Source organism: Corticium candelabrum, chromosome 3, assembly GCF_963422355.1.
Source record: "Corticium candelabrum chromosome 3, ooCorCand1.1, whole genome shotgun sequence".
In the NCBI taxonomy this organism is placed as follows: Eukaryota; Metazoa; Porifera; class Homoscleromorpha; order Homosclerophorida; family Plakinidae; genus Corticium; species Corticium candelabrum.
The window spans coordinates 1,935,521-1,959,321 of record NC_085087.1 but is presented as its reverse complement, the minus strand read 5'-3'; the positions used below and the strand labels follow the sequence as shown (position 1 = coordinate 1,959,321).

Genomic DNA, 23,801 nt, shown 5'->3' with positions numbered 1-23,801 from the left:
TACTTTCATTTTCATTCTAGGGAGGTCAGCTGTTGACTGACACCGCTGTATATACAAAAATTTGCGGCGTTGCTAAAAACCAACCTCCCATCAAATTTCGTTTAACTTTACTCTGAAAGTATTTTCGCTTTGTCTTCATACCTTTGTCATCATTTGAAGTTTCAATTGCTGAGACACTGGAGATAGCTCCGGTGTCTAATTCTTGGCACCCTAGTGGGTAGCATATTACAGTTAATGTGGTACCCTACCTACCTAAACACCAAATCATCATGACCGCGGATCAAGAATTTTGTAAATGGGGCTCCCGCTCTTTGTGCTAAAGGAACTTATTAATTAATATAACTAATTCAATTTATATTTAAATACATTAAGAGGCACAGACTTATTATCGATCTACTATCTACAGAACTCACTATAGACAGCCACTTTGTTGTCCAAGCGTGTGTATTAGCTAAAGAGCTACCAAGCAGCCGACTACTCCTAGTCTAAAAGCGAAAAGGTTACATATAGAAACGTTTCGACATCCGCCATTATACATCGAAGTCTGTGAAGTTTATCCTATAATTTGTGGTCTAACGTCATATCCTGTCTACAGATTAAAGGATTGTGGAGAAGTCTTTGAGGTTTTGAGCAGCGTTTTGCATCAACAATATTTATGGTTCCAACTGTGGCGAGTAATGCTTGTTTGATGCAGATTCAAGAGTTGGACTACAGCAGTTTGCAGAAACACGTTTGTGCCACTCTTTAGTCAGCTGCACGTACTGTTTCCGTATTACATAGAATCAACGCACCAAAGCCATTCTGTTGATGTATACTACTAATAAGTGCCTCACACGGTAACAAAACGGCTTTTCATTAATTCTCATTTGGTAATAATAGATCTTAACTTATTAGGTTAACTCAATAATCAGAGATCCTTAATTTAGAAAAAGTGAAATAAAGGTTAACCTCATGGACTTAATAGGTTGGTACTGCACATACATTCCTAGGGTGTAATAATAAATGGTAAGAAAATTTAAGTTGACTATACATATTTTGCTTTTCATAGGTGGTTGTAATTGTAATAAAGCTTTTAACGAATTATTGTTCTAAAATTTGAAGGTTTGACGTTATTGCTTAATTAATTAAAATTTTTGTGTTATCTACATTGAAAAATACGTTTAGTTCCTAGACAGAAATTTTTATATCACAAATTGGTGGTCTGTGCTTTGAAACGACTGCAATATTATTTGGCATGAGTGCTATTATACAAACAAGTTGTTTAGTAGTGTAGGGAACAAGGTCACAACTCAGTTCTTTGTGATTTCTCGATTAGGAAATACACTACTGACTACTGGTAACGTACGGTTCGTCAATAGAACGAAGGCAGTTCTATTTGTAAAACGTTGTCTCCACTGTCCGCGATAATCTCTAAACATTTGGCAAGACGCTGATAGACTTGTACAGCTCACGTGACAACTTCTTGCTGCGTGCATGTGCTAGGTAGCGTATGGAAATAGATGACTGTTGTTTAATTAATAGCAAACTTAGATTTCTCAATAATGATTATTGTTTTAGGATGCTCGTCGGTTTGAAAAATGGATGGTTTCATAGGAAAGAGTAACATTGCCTCGTGCCACACCAACGCTTCGTGCATATCAATTCAACTCCCTACGTAGGTGTTTCCCAGCTACTCATCGGTACTACTGTACTCCGTTGAATCATTTCATCAGCTGATGCTACAATAGCTTGTATACACTTCAGTGGTCACTAGGTCTCGATGTCAGCCTGTAGTAGGATCCAGTCTAGAGACCGATGGGCAACACAAGATTGGCCAAGGTCTCTCCCCTGCGGTTGGCTAATTGCAACCATTGTCTTTACAAAGATGCTGCTAACGGGTACAGATTGAGCCAATTACTTGTTTGTCGTTATGACAGACGTTTATTCTACTGTAAACGAGGATTATTGTACGTCTCTGTTTTTCTTTTCCGGTTTGTAGGTGCAGTCCGCATATTTCCATCAACAGACATCTACATAGAAGACAAAAGTCGATTTAATCCGATATCAATATATTGCTTTGTACCCTACAAAGGAGACACGACTTGGAAATACAACGGGAATCTTAGGAAACATTACAGCGATTGGTCCAAGTGCGAAAACTCCAAAATCAGAGCGTTTTGCAAAAACTACATTAACATTCCAACATTTCATGAGGACTACGTTGGTCGATATACATGCTGTGATCTTCATGAGGGGACTAACGCTAGTATCAACGTCGGAGGCAAGTAAATACTGTAGCTAACCACTCTAACAATATTTTACACGTTGTGTTATTTTTGCAGTTGTGCCTGAATTTGTCGATCCAACAGCAAACGCTCAAATCGTAGAGAAGGGTCATAGGGTTGAGATGACGTGTTTCGTTCGTGATTATGTGCTTCCAAAAGCTCTTGTTAGTTGGTTCGCACAAGACGGTAGTAGATACAAAAATGTGTCAACTGGACCTAGATTTGTTATCAATTCTTCTCAGCTTAATGACACGGGATTATACTACTGTCGAGCAATCAACAATCCCACAATGAGGTCTGCCACAAAAGCGTTCCACATCACCGTTTACGGTATTAATAAACAAAATAATTTATTACATACGATAATGTTTCTATTTTCAGAACCAGTTCGCTGCACTTCTTTGCGTCAAAGCGTCGTGACTGGTCCTAAACTGAATATGTCAGTTGAGATAGTTTTAGAAGGCTCACCACTTCCTACTAAATCTAACATCATTCCCGTTCGTCAGTGGTATATCAAGGAAAATAGAAACAATTCGTTTATTGTTGTCACTAAAACAGTGGATCATCCCGTGGAAGCTAGCGGTCAGGAATATATTCTGCTTACACATCAAACTGTGCGCTCTGGTATCAACAGTAGAAATATCAGCAGCAACTGCACCGTCAACATAAGCAACGAAATATTAGGTTGTGTGTGTGTGTGTGTGTGTGTGTGTGTGTGTGTGTGTGTGTGTGTGTGTGTGCGCGCGCCTGCCTGTCTGTCTGTCTGCTTGTCTGTCTGCCTGTCTGCCTGCCTGTTTGTGTGTATGCGTGGGTGTTGGTTTGGTTGCGAGCGGGGTGAGTGTGTGCGTGCGTACTTTTGTGTGTGTGTGTGTGTGTGTGTGTGTGTGTGTGTGTCTGTGTGTGTGTGTGTGTGTTTGTTTGTTTGTTGAATATATGTACCATGAGTGGCAAATATACTTTTATTGATATTATTTCTAGACAAATACCGTGAGTCACGAAACTTTTGTGTGACTCTACAAGCAAATATACAAAACTGTTTGTTCAAGCAAGTTGCTCCAGAGGTGCTTCACACCCACATTAAGTAATGACATAATACATGTTATCTAATATTTGTATTCTTGCAGGCAGCAAAATATTTTGCAACGATCTCCGCAGTTGTTCACGCAGGAATAGGGTGTACTTGGCAAGGCTCCCTTCTCCATGTTGTCACATTTGAATCAAATTGTTCGTATTTTAGAATGTACACAACACTCACACCATCTGTCGACTGTGATGTCTCTCCCAATGCCCTATTAGAGCTATTGCAAAGCTAGAGTTTAAATCAGACTAACAGGGTAGAGATTCGAATGCCTAGAAGTTCAAATCCAATATGGTATTGCAAGAACAGAATTAATCAGACCAAAACATTAGAGATTCAAAGACCCATATCTTCAAATCCTATATCAAATTCAAGATGGTCTTGCAACACCTCAATGAAAGGGAGAGTGTGTTTTTTGTTTGTTTATTGTCGGAAAGAGTCGAAGGAGAGTAGAAGAAGTGGTTTTCGAAAATTTAAAGCACTCATTGGCTGTCAAACAACCACCAAATCTCCAAAGTTTACCAAGAATTGTGAGAAGAAACATACTATTGCTTGGTTAGCAGTAGGAACTGAATCAGTGGACATTGGATTATTGTGCATTTAAACAATATTGTATGGGTGAAATTCATGTTAAAGTTGCAAGTATAGCAACATTCTATTCTGTAGAATTTGCTTGAGTATAAACAATATGTTTAAAGTAACTCTACATACAATTCACTCCAAAATATGGACATAATTGAAAGTAAAAAATTTGTACGTATGTGCACATTTATTATGACTTATCTCCTGACTGCTCCTCTAAACTGCGGTGCATGGTTTTCTGTATTTTTATTGGATGGCAGCTTGTGGAGAGACAGTGAATGAGCATTACGTCTGCGGTTTTTATTCTTAATTAATTATGTTTTTAGCAGTGTCAAATCTCATGTAACCAAATTCACGTTCAAGAGATGACAGTGCTGTAGCGACTAAAACGTAAAATCGTCTTATTACTAGATTCTTTGCCCAAACATAGATTTCTTATAATTGGTTCACAATTATACTTGCCCGAATGTCGAGTCACGCGACGAGTGAGTGACGTCATAAAGTTGGTGACGTCACAGTCTGTAGTCGCTTCCTCCCTACCCCTTCAACAAACTCTAGTATTCTAGTCACTTCAAAAGATGCAACACGACCAGAGAGTTATCTCCGAGTTGATAAACTGCTTAATTAATGTCCATTGTTTGGTGGACTAGAAGGCTGCTAATTAGCTAAAGACGATGAATTTGCAGATGCACCTTGCAATATGACGTGATTTGGAATGTCAGAGCTTTGATGTTTACCACTTTTCAAAACAATCAATTCAAACGAGAGCTCGATTTACTAGTACAGTATAGCCTACAGGACCACGCCACTTTCTGTTGGGGAACCCGAATTAGAAGCCTCGCTACGCTCGGCAATGTTCATGCTCGACAACACACGTGTTTTGACAATTTATATTGATTTCTTTGAGGCTACGACTCTCCGTTGTTTGAATAGCAACGCGTCACATGGGAGGGGAGTCGTTACACGATACTACGTATTGCCAAACAGGGGATTCCCCTCTAGCTAGTTAGCTTCTTCACATGATCGGCGAAATCTCAAGCTAGAATATGCTCTCAAAGTGAATTCATGGCTCACGTTTTCTATTTAGCTCTAACAACAGCGTCTCTGCTACCACGACTAATAGACGGTAAGTGTACTCCTGGACTAACGTAATTGCGTCATCTCTACGGTTGCTTCATTGGGCTCTTCGAGCCTTTTTCCAGTTTTTTTTAAAGAATTGGAAGGCACCCTCTTTCTGTGGAGGCTCCTCCAACGGTATAACGGTAATCGCGGCTATAGCAGATCGACCTGTAGCTTACTAGTTAAACAGAGCGTGCGTGGTCTCAGATCAGCGCCCTACCACGTACCGTCCCTCTATATTTGATATGTATAATCTGGCGTTTGTGTATTGTTGTTTTACCCATGCAGCCTAGCTAATACTCGTACTTGAGGACTGTTTTTACGGATGACGAAATATGTTGGTGTGATTGCATCACATCATAGAATTGTAACAAGACCAAAAACTGCATGGGTAAGGAGGTTTTTAAACACGTAGTACGATCATAGATACGTAGAGCGGGAGAACAGCCTGAGGGTGCTAAAGATTTTCCTGTAGGTGTGATATCAGACGAAATGATGCAAGTGTGTGCATAGATGTTTTAGGTCAGAGTGCATGACAATACAATGATTGCTTTTCATTGCCAGTACGGTGCACAGCGGGTGAAACTTGTGTCACTGGATGATTTTAAGGACGTGGGCTGTATTTATGATGGTCTTCTAGCTGCAGACAGTAATTAATTAATTAGCTGAATGCATGGACATGCATGCAGTAACTAAATTGACTGAAAAGACAGTTCTCAGAATCTTTGCAAGCCACTTATTACTGGAATGTTGCCTGGAATTTAACAGTTTCACTATATACCATATAAAATTTGAGATGCTAGGATCGAATCTAGAGAGACGTAGCTGTAGCTTAATTTCAATCAAGGCCAGGTGGTTGACATTGCGTATTCAAATTTGTCAAAGCGTTATTGTAGTAATAAAACGCCAGCGTGTATTCTCCGGGTGAACAGAAAAAACTGATTGTGATTGCGCTAGAACCATGCCTGTTTAGAGCTAGACAAACACATTTTCCACTTTCAGAGTTGAGATGGTTACTGCTGGTATGCATTTAGGACCTAGATATAGATGTAAGCTTAGCAGTTGTGAACAATTATTGCATTCGTGTGTCTATCTCTTTAACTATTTGTCACTATTTAGGTTGTTTCTTTGGGAGCCATCATGCAATTGGTGACGATCATAAAGAGATTGTATTAGAAGTTGATGAAAACACGCCGTTTGCTGTAGAATGCACATGTCCATACGATTCGTCAGTTATGACTCCTGATGTCTCCTGGACCATAAATGGGAAAACGTTCCCAGAAAAGGATACTGGAAAAGTGAATTTGTCACAGCAAGTGTTGAAACACCAATCTCTCGTTAGAGGGCAAATTGACATGGTTGCTGATCGGTCTGATTCAGGAAATCTTTGCTGTCACCTTGACAAGAAGTTTTCTTGCTTAAATCTTCTAATTCGACCTAAAGATGATGTCAGAGTTAAGGCTGATATTGATATGTCTATTTCTCACCGTTCCAACGGTAGGTCTAATTGGACAATTGATGTAAACTGTACTGTTACTACTGACAATCAGCGGTATACCGAGATGACACTTTTTTTGTGCTTACTATTAACAATGGAGAGATGCTACAACCAGATGATTCAATAGACGCCGAAAGAAATCATGAATACTGGGAAATACGATATTACTTTTATAATGTGACTGGCAGAGGAAAGGCAAATGTAACATGTATGCGCTTACCTGCAGGTCAAGGCACGCGTTTAGTCTCCACCCAAATAGTCTTTGATCCCAATCTATCAGGGGAATATTACATAACTTCTGAACCTGCTTCTACAACAACCACAATGATTTCACCCCAACAAAAGCAACAGACAAGCAGTTATACATTAGCGACAAACAATGGACAAGGCAATCATAAGACTGACGTAATGAGCCATGTCGTCATTGCAGGAGTTGTTGTAGGCGTACTGTTGCTTATTGGAGTTCTTGTAATTATTGGGAGGATGGCAATCTCGTCTTATTGCGGTCCGAGATCTACTTCAAAGGAAAATGAAAGTAAAAGTGATCTGGGTTGGTTTTAGTAAATACACTTTGTTTATATTTATGTTTGCATGTTTTGTTGATTGGATCGAAGGAAGTGAAAGTGTTCAAGTCGAAAGTTCGTGCACGTATAGCAAAGACCAACTGAATAATCAAGAAGCCATTCCTTCAGCATGGGGAGGTTCTGGTATGTTTACAGTAAAACAACTTTAGAACAGTCTAGTAAGTGTAGTGAAATGTTATTAATTGCATAGTTCGGTCTGATCCGGAAATGAGTTTTGGAAATATGCTAACTACGACAGGGGGTCCAGCGTATGAAACAGACAATGATAACACACCAGGCTCAGGAAAAGGGGATCAACCTTCTAGCTATGATGGTACGTATTCTTGTAAGCAGCAGTGCAGAGAGACGTAACTTAACTTAAACCTACAGTTGTTCCTACGTATATATACACTGATCTATTATTATGTTAACAGTGAAGGTAGCATACAATTTGTAAGCAATACGTGGCAGTATTGTTGAATATTGTTGAAGTCTAACATTACTGACATTTGAACAAACGATCGCGAGCTCTATGCACCATTGAAGAAATGGTGATTTTTGTAGTTACCAATTATTTATGACGAAACGCAATAGTCTAGTCCAACAGAAGGACAACTATACGTACTATTTGAAGCTCTAGATCTATATCTTACATTACGATCTCAGCAGACTGGATTAGAAAGAAATAACTAAATTACATCGAGTATCTACTTTACTTGGTCTTTTCATATTTGCATATTAAAGTTTCTAAATTTTATAATAATTTATCTAAATTTTGATTTAGAAAACTTGTTTTCTTCTTTTCTTGTTTTTCTTTTCTCTCTTCTTTTTCTCCGCTGCTCTCCTGTCTGTCTTTTTCATTTCATTTTCTTGCCTATTTGCTCTAATTGTATCAGTCGTCTTCTAGTATAGTTTGCGTTGCTCTTGTGGTTTCTATTTCTACGTTTGCCTCTTTGTCTTAGAGGCATAAAATATAGAATATTAAAGGACATGTCTACACTCTCATTATTGAAGTTGTATGACGTGTAAAGCTATTGCACTTAGCAAATCATTATATCTTATTGCAGTCGCTGCGTGACTTTCATGTATGGTATGTGTGTATACATTGCTGTGCTTTACTGCGTATTATCTTAGAAACTTCCAAGTCAGTAAGAGAAGTACCAGAGACTTCAAAAGACCAAAGTAAAGATGAAGTCATTAGATGCTGCCCGTGCACCCAGCAAATAATTAAAGGTAAGTATTTACAATGCAGCAGCTCTATCATGACCACTATATAGTAACTGCTATATATAGTAAAACGTGGAAGGCAAATATAACCTGTATTCAACATTTTATCAGCAATTTCAATTGGGTAATAATCAATCCTCAACCTGCTTTCTTACTTTACATTTGCCTTTGACAACGGTCCGAGAAGAATCTGGAACGGTGCACTACTATCACTAATTCTAAATTTCTTACCTACTCGAAGTTACTAGTTAATTTTAGATAAATTCTTGGCTTCAATCGAATGTTGGCGCTTTCTTTTTGACGCTAGGCTAGCAGTATTAGTTACGTTAAATAACAGATGATTGTGGTAGCGTGCAATCGTAATCTATGATCTACTGTATGCCTAGATGCCTCTCAGCTAGAGTATAGATACAAGGGCGTAACTAGGCACGAGGCAAACGAGGCAGTTGCCTCGGAAAATTGGGCGTTGTATTGCAAACAATTGGTCAGGAGCATATATGGAGAAAAGATCTCTCATTATGTTCTCCTGTTTGGTAACGGTGTGTACTACTTGAAATCTCTCGTAGCGCACGTCCTGCCACGTGAAGCATGCACTATTTGAGATTGCAACACACCTATAGCTTAAGCAACAGCAGTGGCGTAGGCCTGGGAAACTGCTCGAAACTGTCCAGTAATATAGGGAGCAACCGTAAAAAGTCAACTATCTCTATTGCAGTATCTTGAATGAGAAGCTGTCTTCTCTTGCGTTCTCGTAATAGCGGTAAGTCTGTTCCCCACCTGTTTCATCAATAGTGAATAATGCTGAAGGTACCAATGCTAGTGAAATGTACGGACACGAATCACTGATCGTACGTATTATTGTCGTCATCCTAGTAGAGGCGACCTTTGAGTTTCTAGGCTTGCAAAGACAAAATTGCAACATCATGCATAGCAGAGAAAATTAATCCCAGTAAAACCGGACAGATGTAGTTTAGGCTAGGTGTTTGGGTAGACTGTAATTGCTTGATTAATGTATGTGTGTCTGCTAGTTTCTAATGTTGAGTTATATAGTGTCTTGCTCGTTTTCTATTAATGTTGTAAAGTTAGCTGGACATCTAGTTGTAAAATTCGCATTTTACGATAGTCTTATAATTTTAGTTGTTTTACTAAAGTCTACGTATGCGTTCAAGTATATGTCAACTATACAAATGAGTGTGTGAGTGAGTGATTACCTTTCTGAATTGAAATAAAAGTGAGTGAGTGAGTGAGTGAGTGAGTGAGTGAGTGAGTGAGTGAGTGAGGGAGAAGGAGAATAGCGATCAATCTTCAAAGGGCCAACTCATCAATCATCCAAAACAAGGTGTCTGCCATCGTTGGAAAGTGTATCGGAAATCCTGATGCTGCTTTTACGATGTCAGCAAGATACTTTGGTGGTGACTTTACGTAGTTAGCTGTGAGTTTGTGTAGGTGTGTTGTAGTGTTTAGTTTGTATTAGTGATAGTGATGTTCAAGTTATTTGTCTATTTAGTTAGATATACAAGTTTTCTTGCGAGTGACTGTCAGATAAAGTGTGTTTACCAGTGAAATTGAATAAAGTGAGTGAGTGAGTGAGTGAGAGAGAGAGAGAGAGAGAGAGACGAACGTTGTCTTAAAGAGGGCGTTGTTCTCTGTATACCGCAAATTTATTTTGCTTGTTGCTTAGCTAATACATTGCAATGACTGTTACTTAGTTGTGAACCGTCGAATGGATGAGTGCTGTGACATGGCTCAAGACACGAGGGATGAGATGCTCTCAAGCATATCCGGCGCTTTTGCTAATCGGGACGCAACCGAAACAGCTTTGTAGCAACTGCATGCGCATAATTAGTTCTGTAGAGCCATACCTGACATTCTCTATTTTTGGTAACAAATGCTGGGGTTTGTGTTTTGATTCTTGCTAGTAGAACGGGGTAAAATTACCATATGTACGTAAACTTTATAGTTAGCCTGCATCAAGCATACGCTTTTAGCTATAGATATACAGTCGAAATAGCTGGCTATAAATAATAAATACGATTTTGAAATATTTATTGCTTCAACTGTGTGTGACGGTATATACGCTAGACAGAATGGTATACGTACTGTATATACGTTCTAGTCTAGATTAAAATTTAAAATGCCAGGCTCTCCATGCAGGTTGATTTTCCTGACAGTGCGATTTCCACTTGCATGAACACTGAAAAGGACCGACTTAAAAAGTCTAGATGCAAACGCTTGCATGCATGTATATGAACTCACGAACAGAGATAGACAAACAGACAGACCGACGGACAGACGGGACGGACGGACGGACTGACAGACAGACAGACAGACAGACAGACAGACAGACAGACAGACAGACAGATAATTTATTCTCATACAGATTCTACTTCAACTTGCACATAAACTAGGATTTTAGAATACAAATCAGTCCTTGCAAACAACAAAGTCTTTAACTAATGGACTTAACTTTGAATGTCAAACTCATACAGACAGACGGACAGAGAGACAGACACACAGACAAACATACATACATACAGACAGACAGACAGGAAAATGATTCCAGCGAGAACAGTGCAGAAGATCAAACCTGCTATGAAAGCTAACTTCCTGGATTGCTGTTCAGTAGCCTTCAGTAAGATCAGAAATGACCCGACAGATGAAACAGGCTGAAAATTGCTGCTGCTGATACCGCGTATGGTATTACGACCGCTTACAAGGGGTGGAAAAGCAAAACTATCTGTCATGCAATCCATGTATAAGCAGTTCCGTAACTTCCAATGGGAGGACTTACTGTCTAGTGGTAGAGAAGACATGAAGAAAGGGAATGCTAAAGCTAACTCCAGAGATCACGTCAAGAGAGCTGCCCTATGTCTGGTCCAATGTGGTGAACTTTCAAGAGCTGCTCGTGTTCTTACAAGCTGAGGATTAGCTCCAGCTACTCCAGATACAGGTCACAAGCTTGCTGAGAAGCATCCTATCCGGATGTTTGACATTCCGGACATGCCATCTCCGGACATGCCATCTCCTGCTATGCATATCAGTTTGTCAAAACAACATCTGTTTAATTCCATCAAGAAATCACCAAGAGGCTCAGGGTGTGGCCCATCAGAATGGCGATATGAGCACCTAAAAGTTATTGCTTCCAACACTGTTTCTGCTGAACATTTGCATTTTGCTTTTTCTTGTATTGCCAATGGATCAGTCCCTTTTTCAATTGCCAGGTTGTTGTCCTCAGCACGGTTGATTGCTTTGCCCAAAGCCTCAGGATACGTTCGACCAATAGCTATTGGAGAAGTTTTCAGAAGAGTTACTGCAAAATGTATTTGTGCACAGATGAAAAGTGAATTTTCGAATTTCTTTTCTCCTCTGCAGCATGGAGTGTCAACAGAGGGAGGAACAGATTTTCTTTTACACCATGTCCAGCTTCTACTAGAAGCCAACAATGAATGGATTGTTCTGAAGACTGATGCTAAAAATGCCTTTAATTCAATCCACCGCTCCCATTTGCTGCAACAAGTGATGAAATCTTTTCCTATCTTGACAAATCATGTCATGCAAATGTATTCTGGGTTTGGTCCTCTGGTCTTCCTACAGAATAACGTCACAGTTATTTTGGCATCTCAAGAAGGCATCCATCAGGGAGATCCTCTAGGACCAGTTCTGTTTTCTTTAGGCATACAACAAACCCTGGTTGATTTGCAAAGCAATTTCCAAGCAATAAGAGTGCTAGCTTATCTTGATGATGTTTTCTTAGTTGGACCAGCAAAACATGTCCTTGATGCTTTTTCCACTCTTCAACTTGAATTTTTCAAATAGGATTGGAAATACAGGAAACAAAATGTGAAATATACTGTTCATACGACAAAGAAGACACCTTCTCTTCTGAATATATCATACCTGTTTCGAGTGAAGGCATTGTGATACTAGGAACACCAATTGGAAACGTGAATATGTTGCACGAGCATGTTCCACTATTGCAGAAAAGGGAATGATCTTTGTAGACAGCTTGTCGACTTGGATAATGTGCAAGCATCCATGTTGCTTCTTAGATACTGTCATACCACACGGCTAAATCACTTAGCAAGAGGAACGTGTCCAGAAACACTGGCACATGCAGCTACTATCCACGACAAGCAAACAAAATCTACCTTCTCTTGTTTGCTAGGAAATGTTGACATCAGTGGAAATATGTGGAAGCAAGCAACGTTGCCAGTAAGACTAGGAGGTTTTGGTATGACTTCCCTAAACGAAGTGGCACCCTTTGCTTTTGTTGCCAGCTGGGCACATTCTCTTAAGCTATTGCCTGATCGCTTTCCTGTTCTTCAAGATCAAGTCAACTCTCTAGTGACATCATCTAATCATGCGAGTGATATTGGGCTAACTTTAGAACACCATCTCAAAGATATTTCCAAGTTGTCGGATTTGTTGCCTAACACAAAAAAGTTGAAACATCGTCTAACAACAGAATTTGTACAATCGAAAGCAGATCAGTTGATTGAAACTGATTCTAACCGAGATGCAGCACGATTGCGTTCAATTAGAGGTAAAGGAGCAGGAGCATGGTTAGATTCCATTCCATCTTCAGAGAAGTTTGCACTTTCATCTGACAATTTTGTCTTGGCGGCTTCTCTCAGATTGGGTCTACCTTTGTCTTTACCACCTTGGGCCACTAAATGTGAATGTGGAAAGTCGCTAGATGTTGAAGGGTACCATTTACTAACATGCAAAATGGGTGGAGGCCCAGTTTGGTCTCACAATTCTGTTGTTTTGTGCTGGTCTGAATGCATGAGCAGTCTACAATGCCAGCATCAAATTGAACCAAAAGATAGATATACAACATCCAACAATAGAGCAGACATTGTTGTGTTTGACTCAACATGTGGGGGAAATGTCGAGCTTGATGTGGCCCTTGCTCACCCCTGGAGCCAGGACATTCTGCGAAGTGCAGCAACTACGGATGGAGCTGCAGCAAGAAGAAGAGAAGACATCAAAAATAGCAAATATTCTCAAGAGCAGTTGCCTGGAGGGTACACTCCTACCCTTATTCCACTAGTTTTCGAGCACTTTGGTGGGTGGGGAGAAGAAGCATCAACGTTCCTCAATAAACTTTCCAAACTATATAGAGATGAAGAAGGAAGAAACAATCCCTCAGATTTTAAAACACATTGGAGAAGACGCTTGTCAGTACAACTTCAGCGTTGCAATGCCTCGGTGTTGCATGGCTAGAAAGATGATCAGAGTAACATATGGACAGAATACGACCAGAGTTTAGATGTTGTTCAACTTTCAATTCAGTAAACTAATTTCGGTTTGTAGGCTCCGTAGGGGAGCTTTTTAATGCTAATTGTTATTTGTGTAATTGTAATTGTAGTTGTGACACTTGTTGTTCATTAGCTGTTACTTTAGTTTCACCTGTATTAGCTTTGATGTATAAAAATATATGAAAATTTGACAGACAGACAGACAGACAGACAGACAGACAGAATCAAGTTTATTGTCAACAATCTTCACTACTACAAACAGTTATTGTTAAAATGAAATGTTCTACTTGTAGTCCGAGACTATTGCTAATGAGTAAAACACTGAATGTCTCTATCTACTCCCAAAACACTGTCATCTCCTAATGAGCGCACAGAAAGCCTTGACAGCTTCCGCAAAATCACTCTGCTGTTGCATTTTTGAAGAGTAATAGACAGTCTTTTCCTCCAGAAGGTTTTAAACTCTACCGCAATTCTTCTTCCATCAAAGCCTCTCGCCTTCTTCCCCAGTTCATTCATCAGCTCGTCAGCCTTTAAGCCCCATCTGCCGAAGTGTTCAAAGACGAGTGGGACAACTATAGGCTTCGATCCATCCGCAAGCGATTCCTCTGAGTATTTTTTTGACTTTGCTGCCTCTCGTTTAGCTGCTGCATGGCCACCTTCTCTGGCTGCACCTTTAATAATATCTTTGCTCCAAGGGTGAGCTATCGAAACATCACATTCTTTTGTGATGTTTCGATAGCTCACCCTTGTCTGTCTGCCTGTCTGTCTGTTTTCGACAGACAGACAGACAGACAGACAGGCAGGCAGACAGACGAACAGACAGAAAGACAGAAAGACAGACAGAAAGGCAGACAGAAAGACAGACACACAGAAATACGCCAAAAGGCACGTCCTTGTGGAACTACACTGAATTTTCATTCCTCTGGTGATGGACCACTTTGTTCAGTGGGGGCAAGAGGCCAAAAAATATCTCAAGCGGCTCTCAACAACAGCAATATGGACAAATGAATGCAGACAGGACGAGTTCAAGAACTACTGGAGGACGCGATTCTCAATTGCGATGCAGCAGTGCAATGCAAAAGTGTTACTGCAGAAGATGAGCGGAGTCTAGTATAGTGGTGACTCAGTTGGTGCTTGCCATTAGTAACTCTGTTAGCTTATTGTCAACTGTTTGACTCTTAGTTGTACCTAAGGGACCTCTTGGGTCCTAGTTCTCTTAGAACTTGCTGATTTTTAGCGTAGGCTGTAATAATGTCTTGTATAAGAAATATATGTATTGACATACATACATACATACATACATACATACATACAGACAGACAGACAGACAGACAGACAGACAGACAGACAGACAGACAGACAGACAGACAGACAGACTGACTGACTGACTGACTGACTGACAGACTGACTGACAGACAGACAGACAAACAGACAGACAGAAAGACAAACAGACAGACAGACAGAAAGATGAGGCCGCTGTATGCAGACCTTCCTAACGCTCGCAATCTAGACTTCTAGCCTGGGCGCGCATTAGAGGGCGGCCAATCAGGGGTGTCACGTACTATGTATGGGTTAGAGTAGGCGCTATCCCCACATTTTAAGAGTGTGGTTTGATAAATTATTATTGTATTTAATATTGGGTTTTGAGAATTAAGCAGTCCTAAACATCTACGTTGCATAGAGTTACTAACAACTTCTGCAGTGAAGATATTAACTAGTGGCTTCTTCGCTAACGACCAGAATGTTTCATGACGAGGAGAACAAGCCTCAATAATGATACCCCAGAAAGTTTGGGTTTGTTGCCTTCCTCTCCTGTCTTGTTGGCAACTTGCAACAGCTGTCATGTCATATCCTTCACAAGCCCTCCAAGGGTGTCACGTGGGTCTAAAAACTGAGGGGTTTATCACACTAATTACCACAGTGGAAGATGTGACGTCATAGACAACCCGTAACATGCCTTAACTAGTTTTATCTTGCTCGAGTACCGTTCCGGCAAACTTTGCCTGTCTTTTATCGCTCTAGTTGACAAATAAAATATAGCATGCGTGTAGAAAGTACATCTTACTGCCAGGGATCCTTTATCCAAGGTCTAGACGCATCCACCTCACGGATAACTTGGAACATGCCTAATAAATCACGCCCCTGTAAATCTAGCGTTGTTTTGTTTGAGCGTTTTATCGTATGATGCCAGCTGTTAGTCTATCTAGAGCATTTAAAGTGTCTCAGACATGCAGAATTCTTTTGTGCTATATGACGATATCACTATTGATGTAGCAATAGACTATATCAAATACATCGCATTTACAATCCGTTAATTAAATGTTAGTAATTGGAGTCTAATTTGTAAGTCAAAGTCATCAATAAAATTATTGTATGTAGTTATTTAATCAAAATTCAAAGAATTGAATGTTTGTATATCAGATTTTAGTCTGATAGAAAACTAATCGAGACTTGCAATGATCGTCTTGCAAATCGTACAGTAGCTCCAATTCTTTACGCTTCGGTTGTAGATAATATCTATTTTTGTCCGTGTCGAACTGGCGTTGCTGATAGATTAGGCGTCGCTACATTTGTTTTCAACTTTTATATTAAGTTGGCTATAACAGACTGTAAGCCGAGCGACCAAACAACCTGCACGCACGTTGCGTACTAGCCAGTACATTGCAAGAGTATACACTAAAGCATCGCCTTTGAAACTTGTACAAGTTCAACTTTCAATGCCTTCTTTAATTAACAAAATCAAGTAATTTATCATTGCACACCATGTCAGATGTCTGACTAAAAACCGCACTAATTATCATATAAAAACTTTCGACTTATAAAAAAGATAGCTCATCTTGATAACATCATATTCGCTTATTCGATGACAATAACAAATGTTTTAAAACTAAAATAGTTTATGAACATTTCTTCTGTAGATTGCAACAGTCCTGGATTTCATGTGACAGGATACTGTGACACGTCTGATTAGACGCCAGGTCGTAGAAAACTCTAAACGCTGTCGTTTGAATGTCGCCGTAAGTTATCCCAAGAAGACTGTCCACTTCAACGTCGCTTCCGTTCTTACACGACGGACTTTTTGGCTTCAATGCACGAGTGCAGTTTGAAGGATTCTGTAGCAGTAAGGGATTTTGTTCACCATACTCGTTGAATCTCAGCACGTACGCGCGGTCCGGCGTTGCTTTACTTTGGTGCAGAGCACATATACGCTTTGGGGACGCTGCCAAAATGTTTGTCGAAGAAATAAAGTCTCTGAATACCGTTTGGCAAGAATCAGAGTTCTACAAATGTAACAATATGGTATGAGGACAAGAAACGGCTTCTTGCATAACTTGGGTACTGTAGTATTACCTGGGTGGTGGAAACAGTTAGGTATCCGTTCTCATTGACTTCTACACATTTGCCGTCTGCTGTTTGAAGTGTGTAGAAGGAATGGCGTCCATCTTCAGTCGTTTTGCTTGATCGTTTCCTCGTGAAGATCTCGTTCGATCTTAATCCTTTCTTTCGAATTCGCAGTTGTAGCGTTTTGTCAGAAGCAATTGAAGGAACACTCAGAAACCCTTCGACACACAATTCAGACGTTGCATAAGGACAAACTTTCCATAAAGCGATAGAAAACTCGTTCGGACAGAACGATGGAGACAACTCCTACATCAAGACATAACATTATTCCACAACAGTCTATAGAATTCCTATAATAATTACTATACTTTTGACTTTATTCTTTCTGATCTACAGTCAGCAGATGGTATGTGTGCTGAGACTGTTTCTCGTATAAATCCTGTAGAAATCAGAATAGAGGCAAACTGCAGCAAGCAGACGAGAGAGCTTAGACAAGCTTGAAATCCAATCATGATGACTATTTGACAATAGGCTGAATGACCAAGTTTTGAGATCTCTTTGACGATATTGTCGACTTGAGGCTTGTATACGCCTTATATACAATCACCTTCAACTGTCGCCTACAGATCTCTTTGACACGTGATGCAACGGTCATTTCAAGACCACACGTTCTAAAAATTGAGGGGGAGAGAAAGGTAATAATTTTTTGGAGCACAGGGAAAGTTTTGACCTTCGCATTTGAGTAGTAGCTCCACAAACAAGCCGGCCTAAAGCGAAGCCACACAGAAATACTATATACCATTAGTTCCTTCCTCTTTGGGCTTCCTGCATGCATCTCTTCTGTCACATGATCCTCATTCTAGGTAATGGTTGAGATAGGAAGGAAGACGAGGACGTTAAGCAGGGTACTTAACCAAAACTGGACGGATAGAAACCTGCAGTCGGCGCGTGGACACCTACCTATATGCACGACTAAAACGCAATTTGGAGAAATCGGACAGAATAAGGGAGAGATTTAGATGAACCGTACTTTGCTCGGACGTCCTCCGTCATCCTTGTTATTTAGCCTATTTCCGTTCTCCAAATTGTCAAATGATGACTCTAGGTTTGTCACTGAATGGCTGCCGTAGGTAGAGTACCCAGTACCCCAACCATGTGACATGCAGTCACAAATTAGAGGATAAGGTTGCTGTACTTCCACCTGGTGTTCAACTTTCCCAATCTTTTGCTATAGGCACATGATGTTTACGTGAATTCCCCGTTGAGGTATGGTAAACGCTTTTAGAGATTGGATGCATTCTTTGTAACATTTTGATTTAATTAATAATAATATAACAAAGGTCGGGTTGAGAATTTTGCTTAATTAAATAGCAAGGTGAGTCAGAAGACTCGCACTACTTGCGGAATATTTTCAAACAGTTACTCAGCTAGTTAAACCATACCTATTTTCTAACATTCTATGGCCACACTAATTTATGTATTAATCAAATGACAAACAACAAGAAATTGATATTAATAGGTATGGAGCGGCCCTATAGGACCTGCTGAACTTCGTAGTTTGCCATTGTTACTTTCTTTAGTCCGTAATAAATCATGTTTGAAATGTATAAATAGGACAGACAGATGGACAGACAGACAAGCAAACAGCTCTCTTTATATAATTTTTTTTATTAATTTTATATATTATATTCAGTGATTTGTTTATCTATCAATCTAGTGTACCTAAAACTAGGTCACAAAATCATCTGCCCTAATAGCTATAATCAACTAAATTTAGAATAGAAATATTTTTTGCAATTGTTTTATCGTTACACTTTTGTGGGGTTGTTGAGAAGCGTTTCCAACAAAAGCACATAGACTGCTTGCAGTAACTATTGCCCGAAATCATCTGATGACCTCTCTTTACATGATAGAGATCTAGCAAAACCTTTCTAATTGGTTTGTAAACTATATTTGTTTCTGATATTATAGCTGGAAACCCCGATAGAGAAATCATGCCTACACCTGATCTATTATTTTGACATCCACGAATTCGACTTGCAATTCTGTTTTGCAGTATTCATGTTGAGAAAACGCCTAAAGTAATTATTTGCTGAAATACCTCTTAGAAGATTCATCTCAAACTCTATATTATACTACAATATCAGTAACTACACTACATAGTAGCAAATAGCATCTAGATAATATTAATTAATATCTCAGTATTGTCTACTGAGTGAAGTGAGCCTCACTCTCAAGCAGATCCATATGCAAAGAATTGAAGACTTGAGAAACGCAAAAACCTTAGAGGACAATGAATTCTTTGTATGATTTTGCTGTAGTTGTTGTTTCCGGACTTGGCAGCAATAAGGTGCAAATTGAGTTGAAAATAATTTATATATATTTAAATGACATAGGCGATCTTAGTGAATACATATGTGCATTGTTTAAAAGTGACTCACTATACCGAATAGACTTTCTAGAATATGTTTGTTTCAATTTCATACAACGATTGTTACACAATGATTTGAACAGAAGTAGGTAGGCAATCTTATTGTGAATACATATGTACATTGTTTCAAAGTGACTCACTATACCAAATAGACTTCCTAGAATATGCTTGTTTCAATTTCATACAAAGATTGTTACACGATGGTTTAAACAGAAATAGGTTATTAAAACAAGAATTTATGTGGTAAAGTGTAGATCGGAGAATCGCTCACTAGTTGTTCACGTCCAAGTTGCTTCTAATTTCTGTACATGTCACTCATTACCTCAGATTTTACTTTATGGAATAAGCAAATTTCTACTTACATCTAGCAACCGAGTTTACAACCGCGTTCTCGTATAATTGGCTTTTCCTGGATTCGTGCACTTATGCATGTTTCTTACCGTTCGCCACCGCCCACTCAGAATTGTGGGACAGAAGCGTAAATCTCTCGAGGTGATTCTGAGAATACTCAGAGGCGTAAAATGGTTCCCAGAAAGTTTCAAATGGTAACAAATCTAGGCCTTCGTCTATTCATACAATCATACACTAGAGCAATTTGTTTGTGACTTCCCTACAATGCTGAGATATGCATATATGACAGACTGCATACAAGTAGACTGCTACAATAGCAATCAGATGGGGCGCAGTAAACAAGATCTAGTCAAATGCGTTTGTGCAGTTCACGCAAAGTTATCGGAGATTCGGACTCGTTCAAGCGTGTGGTGCTCCGAACGTAGCGACAAATGCCTACTGTGCCCCTGAATTCTCGATAAACTCTCTAAGTCACAGTACTGTTTAAAGTGCTAATTAAGTGTTGCAATATTTCGGATTCTTACTGTAGTTTATCAAGAGTCAAGTGGACGGTATACATGATTCAAGATACAAATTATGTAAATTTAATTAAGGTAACTGTTACATACACATAGACACATACTGGTTGTTACGAATGTTTGATTCTTAATATCATAGATCCTCTCTTTTGATAGCATTTTTGTCAATTAGACTAGACGTAATATTTCACTTGCATGACCATTAACTTTGCCAACATTTCCTTCCTAAAGTACGCACAGATTCCCCACGAGGTACAACATTGCCACGTAACTATAACCACAAGGTTAATTGTTTCCGATAAACGTACACATAGATTCCTCAAACATGGTTGCTATTCTCCCAGTTAGAACAATTATTGGGAATAAAGGGAGGTACGAAAATTAATCGTCGATATCTTCGGTACGCTTTTTTTCAAAATTCACGCAACTACTTTGCATTTGTCAAACGCATGCACGTCAGTGAATTCGTTAGACTTGTATATGATTTAGTTCAGTTTCCGCTATAGATCGATAGATACTGTAGTACCCGCGTCATTATCTTGGAAAACGTGTATTTTCCAGAAGCAACATAATTATAGACTACAGATTTAAGGGAAAGAGCATGGGCATAAGTTATCGTACTTTAGACAATGAAATACACGTACATTTAATTAAGAAACAAGAAATGTCTAGCATTAGATGTCATAAGCGAGCTTGAGACTGTTCTACATCTACGGACACGAATGAATATATGTACGATTAATTATGTCACACCAAAGTAAAGATTACAGTTTCTTTCTGAAACAAACATAAAACAACTAAGACATAAGACAGCTAACATGCTACAAACCAAACAAGCTATACAGACAACACAAACTACAGTATATCTACATTATTCCTACGTGCAACATTTTATCTACAGTTAATGTAAATATGCCTTTAACCGACAGTCCTGCTTTATGTCTATGTAAATATTTGGCTTTAAGTCCTTAACCCATATCATAGGTTCTTGGAAACCATCCTTCAGTCGATCATGACTGGATTCATTCCTTATCTTAAGCCCACGTCTGACATCCTTTCGAATGTTTGACTAACCATGTAATCTGTAATAATCTCAACGATGAAAAGTCTCAGTACCCGAAATAGTTTTATGTCCACAATCTTTAACTATACTTTGTCAGAGCAACTCACCACCAATTTCCCAGAACCGCATTGACCGCTCCAAAGAATTTCTAATTTTTAGGGCTCTTTTTAATTAACTAATTAAGTGACTAAAGTAAAACCATAACTTCAAGTGTAACCTTTTTTCAAGACAAAGAATTGTAGAAACTTATAAAACAATTAGGCTAAGTCTCTGCTTCTATAGAAACTGTTACATCTTATATAAATTAGCTGTGTGTGTGTGTGTGTGTGTGTGTGTGTGTGTGTGAGAGAGAGAGAGAGTCTGTGTGTGTGTGCGTGTGTGTGTGTGTGTGTGTGTGTGTGCGTGCGTGTGTGTGTGTGTGTGTGAGAGAGAGAGAGAGAGTCTGTGTGTGTGCGTGCGTGTGTGTGTGTGTGTGTGTCTGTGTGTGTGTGTGTGTGTGTGTGTGTGTGTGTGCGCGTGCGTGTGTGTGTGTGTGTGTGTGTGTGAGAGAGAGAGAGAGTCTGTGTGTGTGCGTGCGTGTGTGTGTGTGTGTGTCTGTGTGTGTGTGTGTGTGCGTGCGTGCGTGTGTGTGTGTGTGTGTGTGTGTGTGTGTGTGTGTGTGTGTGTGTGTGTGTGTGTGTGTGTGTTGCTATCAGTGTAGTACTAATTTGCCGGACATCCTCGTCTTTTTTGGTATCTCAACCTTTACTTAAAATGAGCATTATATCATGTGACTTTACGCCATGCAGGAAGCCCCAATAGAAAAGGAAACAACTAACAAAAGTATGTAAGTGTGTTGGCTTCGCTTTATGCCAGCATGTTCATATAGCTACTCTAAATGCTAAGGTCAAAATAGTCCCTGCGTGTGCTCTAAATATTCTCATCTTTCTCTTCCCCTCAATTCTTAACTTGTGGACTTGAAATGACTGTTGCATCACGTGTCGACGAGATCTGTAAACGACAGTAGAAGGTGCAAGTATCTAATTAATTAGGACGCGTGCGGGCTTCAACTCGACAATATATCGTCAAACAGATCTCAAGAGTTGGTCATTTAGTTCATTGTCAACTAGTCGGCATGATGGGATTCTAAGCTTTCTCGTTTAATTGCTGCAGTTTGCCTCTATTCTGATTTTACAGGATTGATACGAAGACAGGTTCAACACACATTCCATCTGCTAACTGTAGATCAGAAAGAACGTAGTCAAAAGTAGGTCTAGTTATTATTATGGAAATTCTCCTAACTCTTGTGAAATAATGTAATGTTTCGATGTAGGACTTGTCTCCATCGCTCTGTTCGTGTCCTTAGACTACGTCTGAATTGTGTGTCGAAGAGTTTCTGAGTGTTCCTTCAATTACTTCTGACAAAACGCTACAACTGCGAATTCGAAGAAAAACCATTGATATCGAACGAGATCTTTACAATAAAACGATCATGCGACTGACGATGCATGGACTTCATTTTTTCTCAACACTTCCAACAGCAGACAAAAACGTGTAAAAGTCAATGAGACCGAATACCTAACTGCCACCACGGTAAAATACTACCACCTTAATATATATATATATATATATATATATATATATATATATATATATGTACTTATATAAAGCCGTTCTTATGCTTTATCATGCACACAAATTGTTACATTTGTAGAACTCTATAAGTCTGATTCTTGCCAAACGGTATCTAGAGACTTTTTCTTTGCTTAATTGACATAAGCAATCTAAGATCCTGCACAGCTTACTCGTATAATCAATTTTCCTGAACTCATTTAACTTAACCGCGAAATGGACGTTTCTTACCGTTCCTACCGAGCACTCAGAACCGTAGGACATGACCGCAAACTGTCGAGGTGATTCTGAGAATACTCAAGAGTGTAAACAGGTCTCCAGAAAGTTTTACAATAGTAATGAGGCTCGCAAATCTAGGCATTCATCTATTCAGACATTAACAATTTCAGCTTTGTTTATGTCTTCCCAAAATACTGAGTCACATATGACAAATAATGATTGCAAGCACTGCTAGCATGTAGCAACCAGCTGTGGTGCAGTAAACAAGATCTGGTCAAATCTGTATGTGCAAAATCAACAGTTATCCAACTCATTTAATTAATTAATTAAGTATAAAGTGTTTCGAACATAGCGACAGAGTGCCTTCTGAGCCCCTAAATTCTCGATAACGTTCTGAATCACTATGCGGTCTCAATTAATGTGCTAAGTGTTGCTGCAATTCGGATACTTGCTGTAATTTAACAAAAGTCAAATGGCACGTTAGCGTGTTGCAAGATATATAAATTATGTTACTTTTTAATTAATTTTACTGCTATGTATACGTAGACACGTAATGGTCGACACAATTGTTTGATTATTACTCTAATAAATCTTCTTTTTAATTACGGCATTTTCTTATAGATTGGACTCTATATTTCACAGTTATATCATGACTTTTAGTCTTGCCAACTTTC

At 39.2% G+C, this 23,801-nt stretch overlaps 4 protein-coding genes across 5 annotated transcripts; all 4 read left to right on the top strand.

Annotated features, from left to right (window-relative positions):
- Positions 1–1,759: 1,759 nt before the first annotated feature.
- On the top strand, positions 1,760–2,331 carry LOC134177080 (uncharacterized). The gene is made up of 3 exons (XM_062643783.1): positions 1,760–1,877; positions 1,979–2,264; positions 2,322–2,331. The coding sequence occupies exons 1-3, from the start codon at positions 1,760–1,762 to the stop codon at positions 2,329–2,331; spliced, it is 414 nt and encodes a 137-aa protein (XP_062499767.1).
- A 4-nt stretch (positions 2,332–2,335) lies between these two features.
- Positions 2,336–4,062, top strand: LOC134177438 (uncharacterized). Of its 2 annotated transcripts, XM_062644217.1 has the most exons (5): positions 2,336–2,594; positions 2,646–2,948; positions 3,243–3,325; positions 3,389–3,440; positions 3,502–4,062. In XM_062644217.1, coding segments are annotated over exons 1-5 (648 nt in total). In that variant the 5' UTR covers positions 2,336–2,386; the 3' UTR covers positions 3,504–4,062. The 2 variants fall into 2 exon arrangements, with proteins under 2 accessions (XP_062500201.1, XP_062500200.1); XM_062644216.1 differs by having other exon boundaries at positions 3,389–4,062.
- An 850-nt stretch (positions 4,063–4,912) lies between these two features.
- On the top strand, positions 4,913–6,721 carry LOC134177821 (uncharacterized). Its single transcript, XM_062644602.1, has 2 exons — positions 4,913–5,050; positions 6,163–6,721. The coding sequence occupies exons 1-2, from the start codon at positions 4,990–4,992 to the stop codon at positions 6,666–6,668; spliced, it is 567 nt and encodes a 188-aa protein (XP_062500586.1). The 5' UTR covers positions 4,913–4,989; the 3' UTR covers positions 6,669–6,721.
- A 303-nt stretch (positions 6,722–7,024) lies between these two features.
- Positions 7,025–10,347, top strand: LOC134177078 (uncharacterized). The gene is made up of 5 exons (XM_062643781.1): positions 7,025–7,076; positions 7,156–7,248; positions 7,316–7,438; positions 8,239–8,337; positions 10,041–10,347. Exons 1-5 carry the CDS (start codon positions 7,025–7,027, stop codon positions 10,154–10,156), a joined length of 483 nt encoding a protein of 160 aa, XP_062499765.1. The 3' UTR covers positions 10,157–10,347.
- Positions 10,348–23,801: the final 13,454 nt, after the last annotated feature.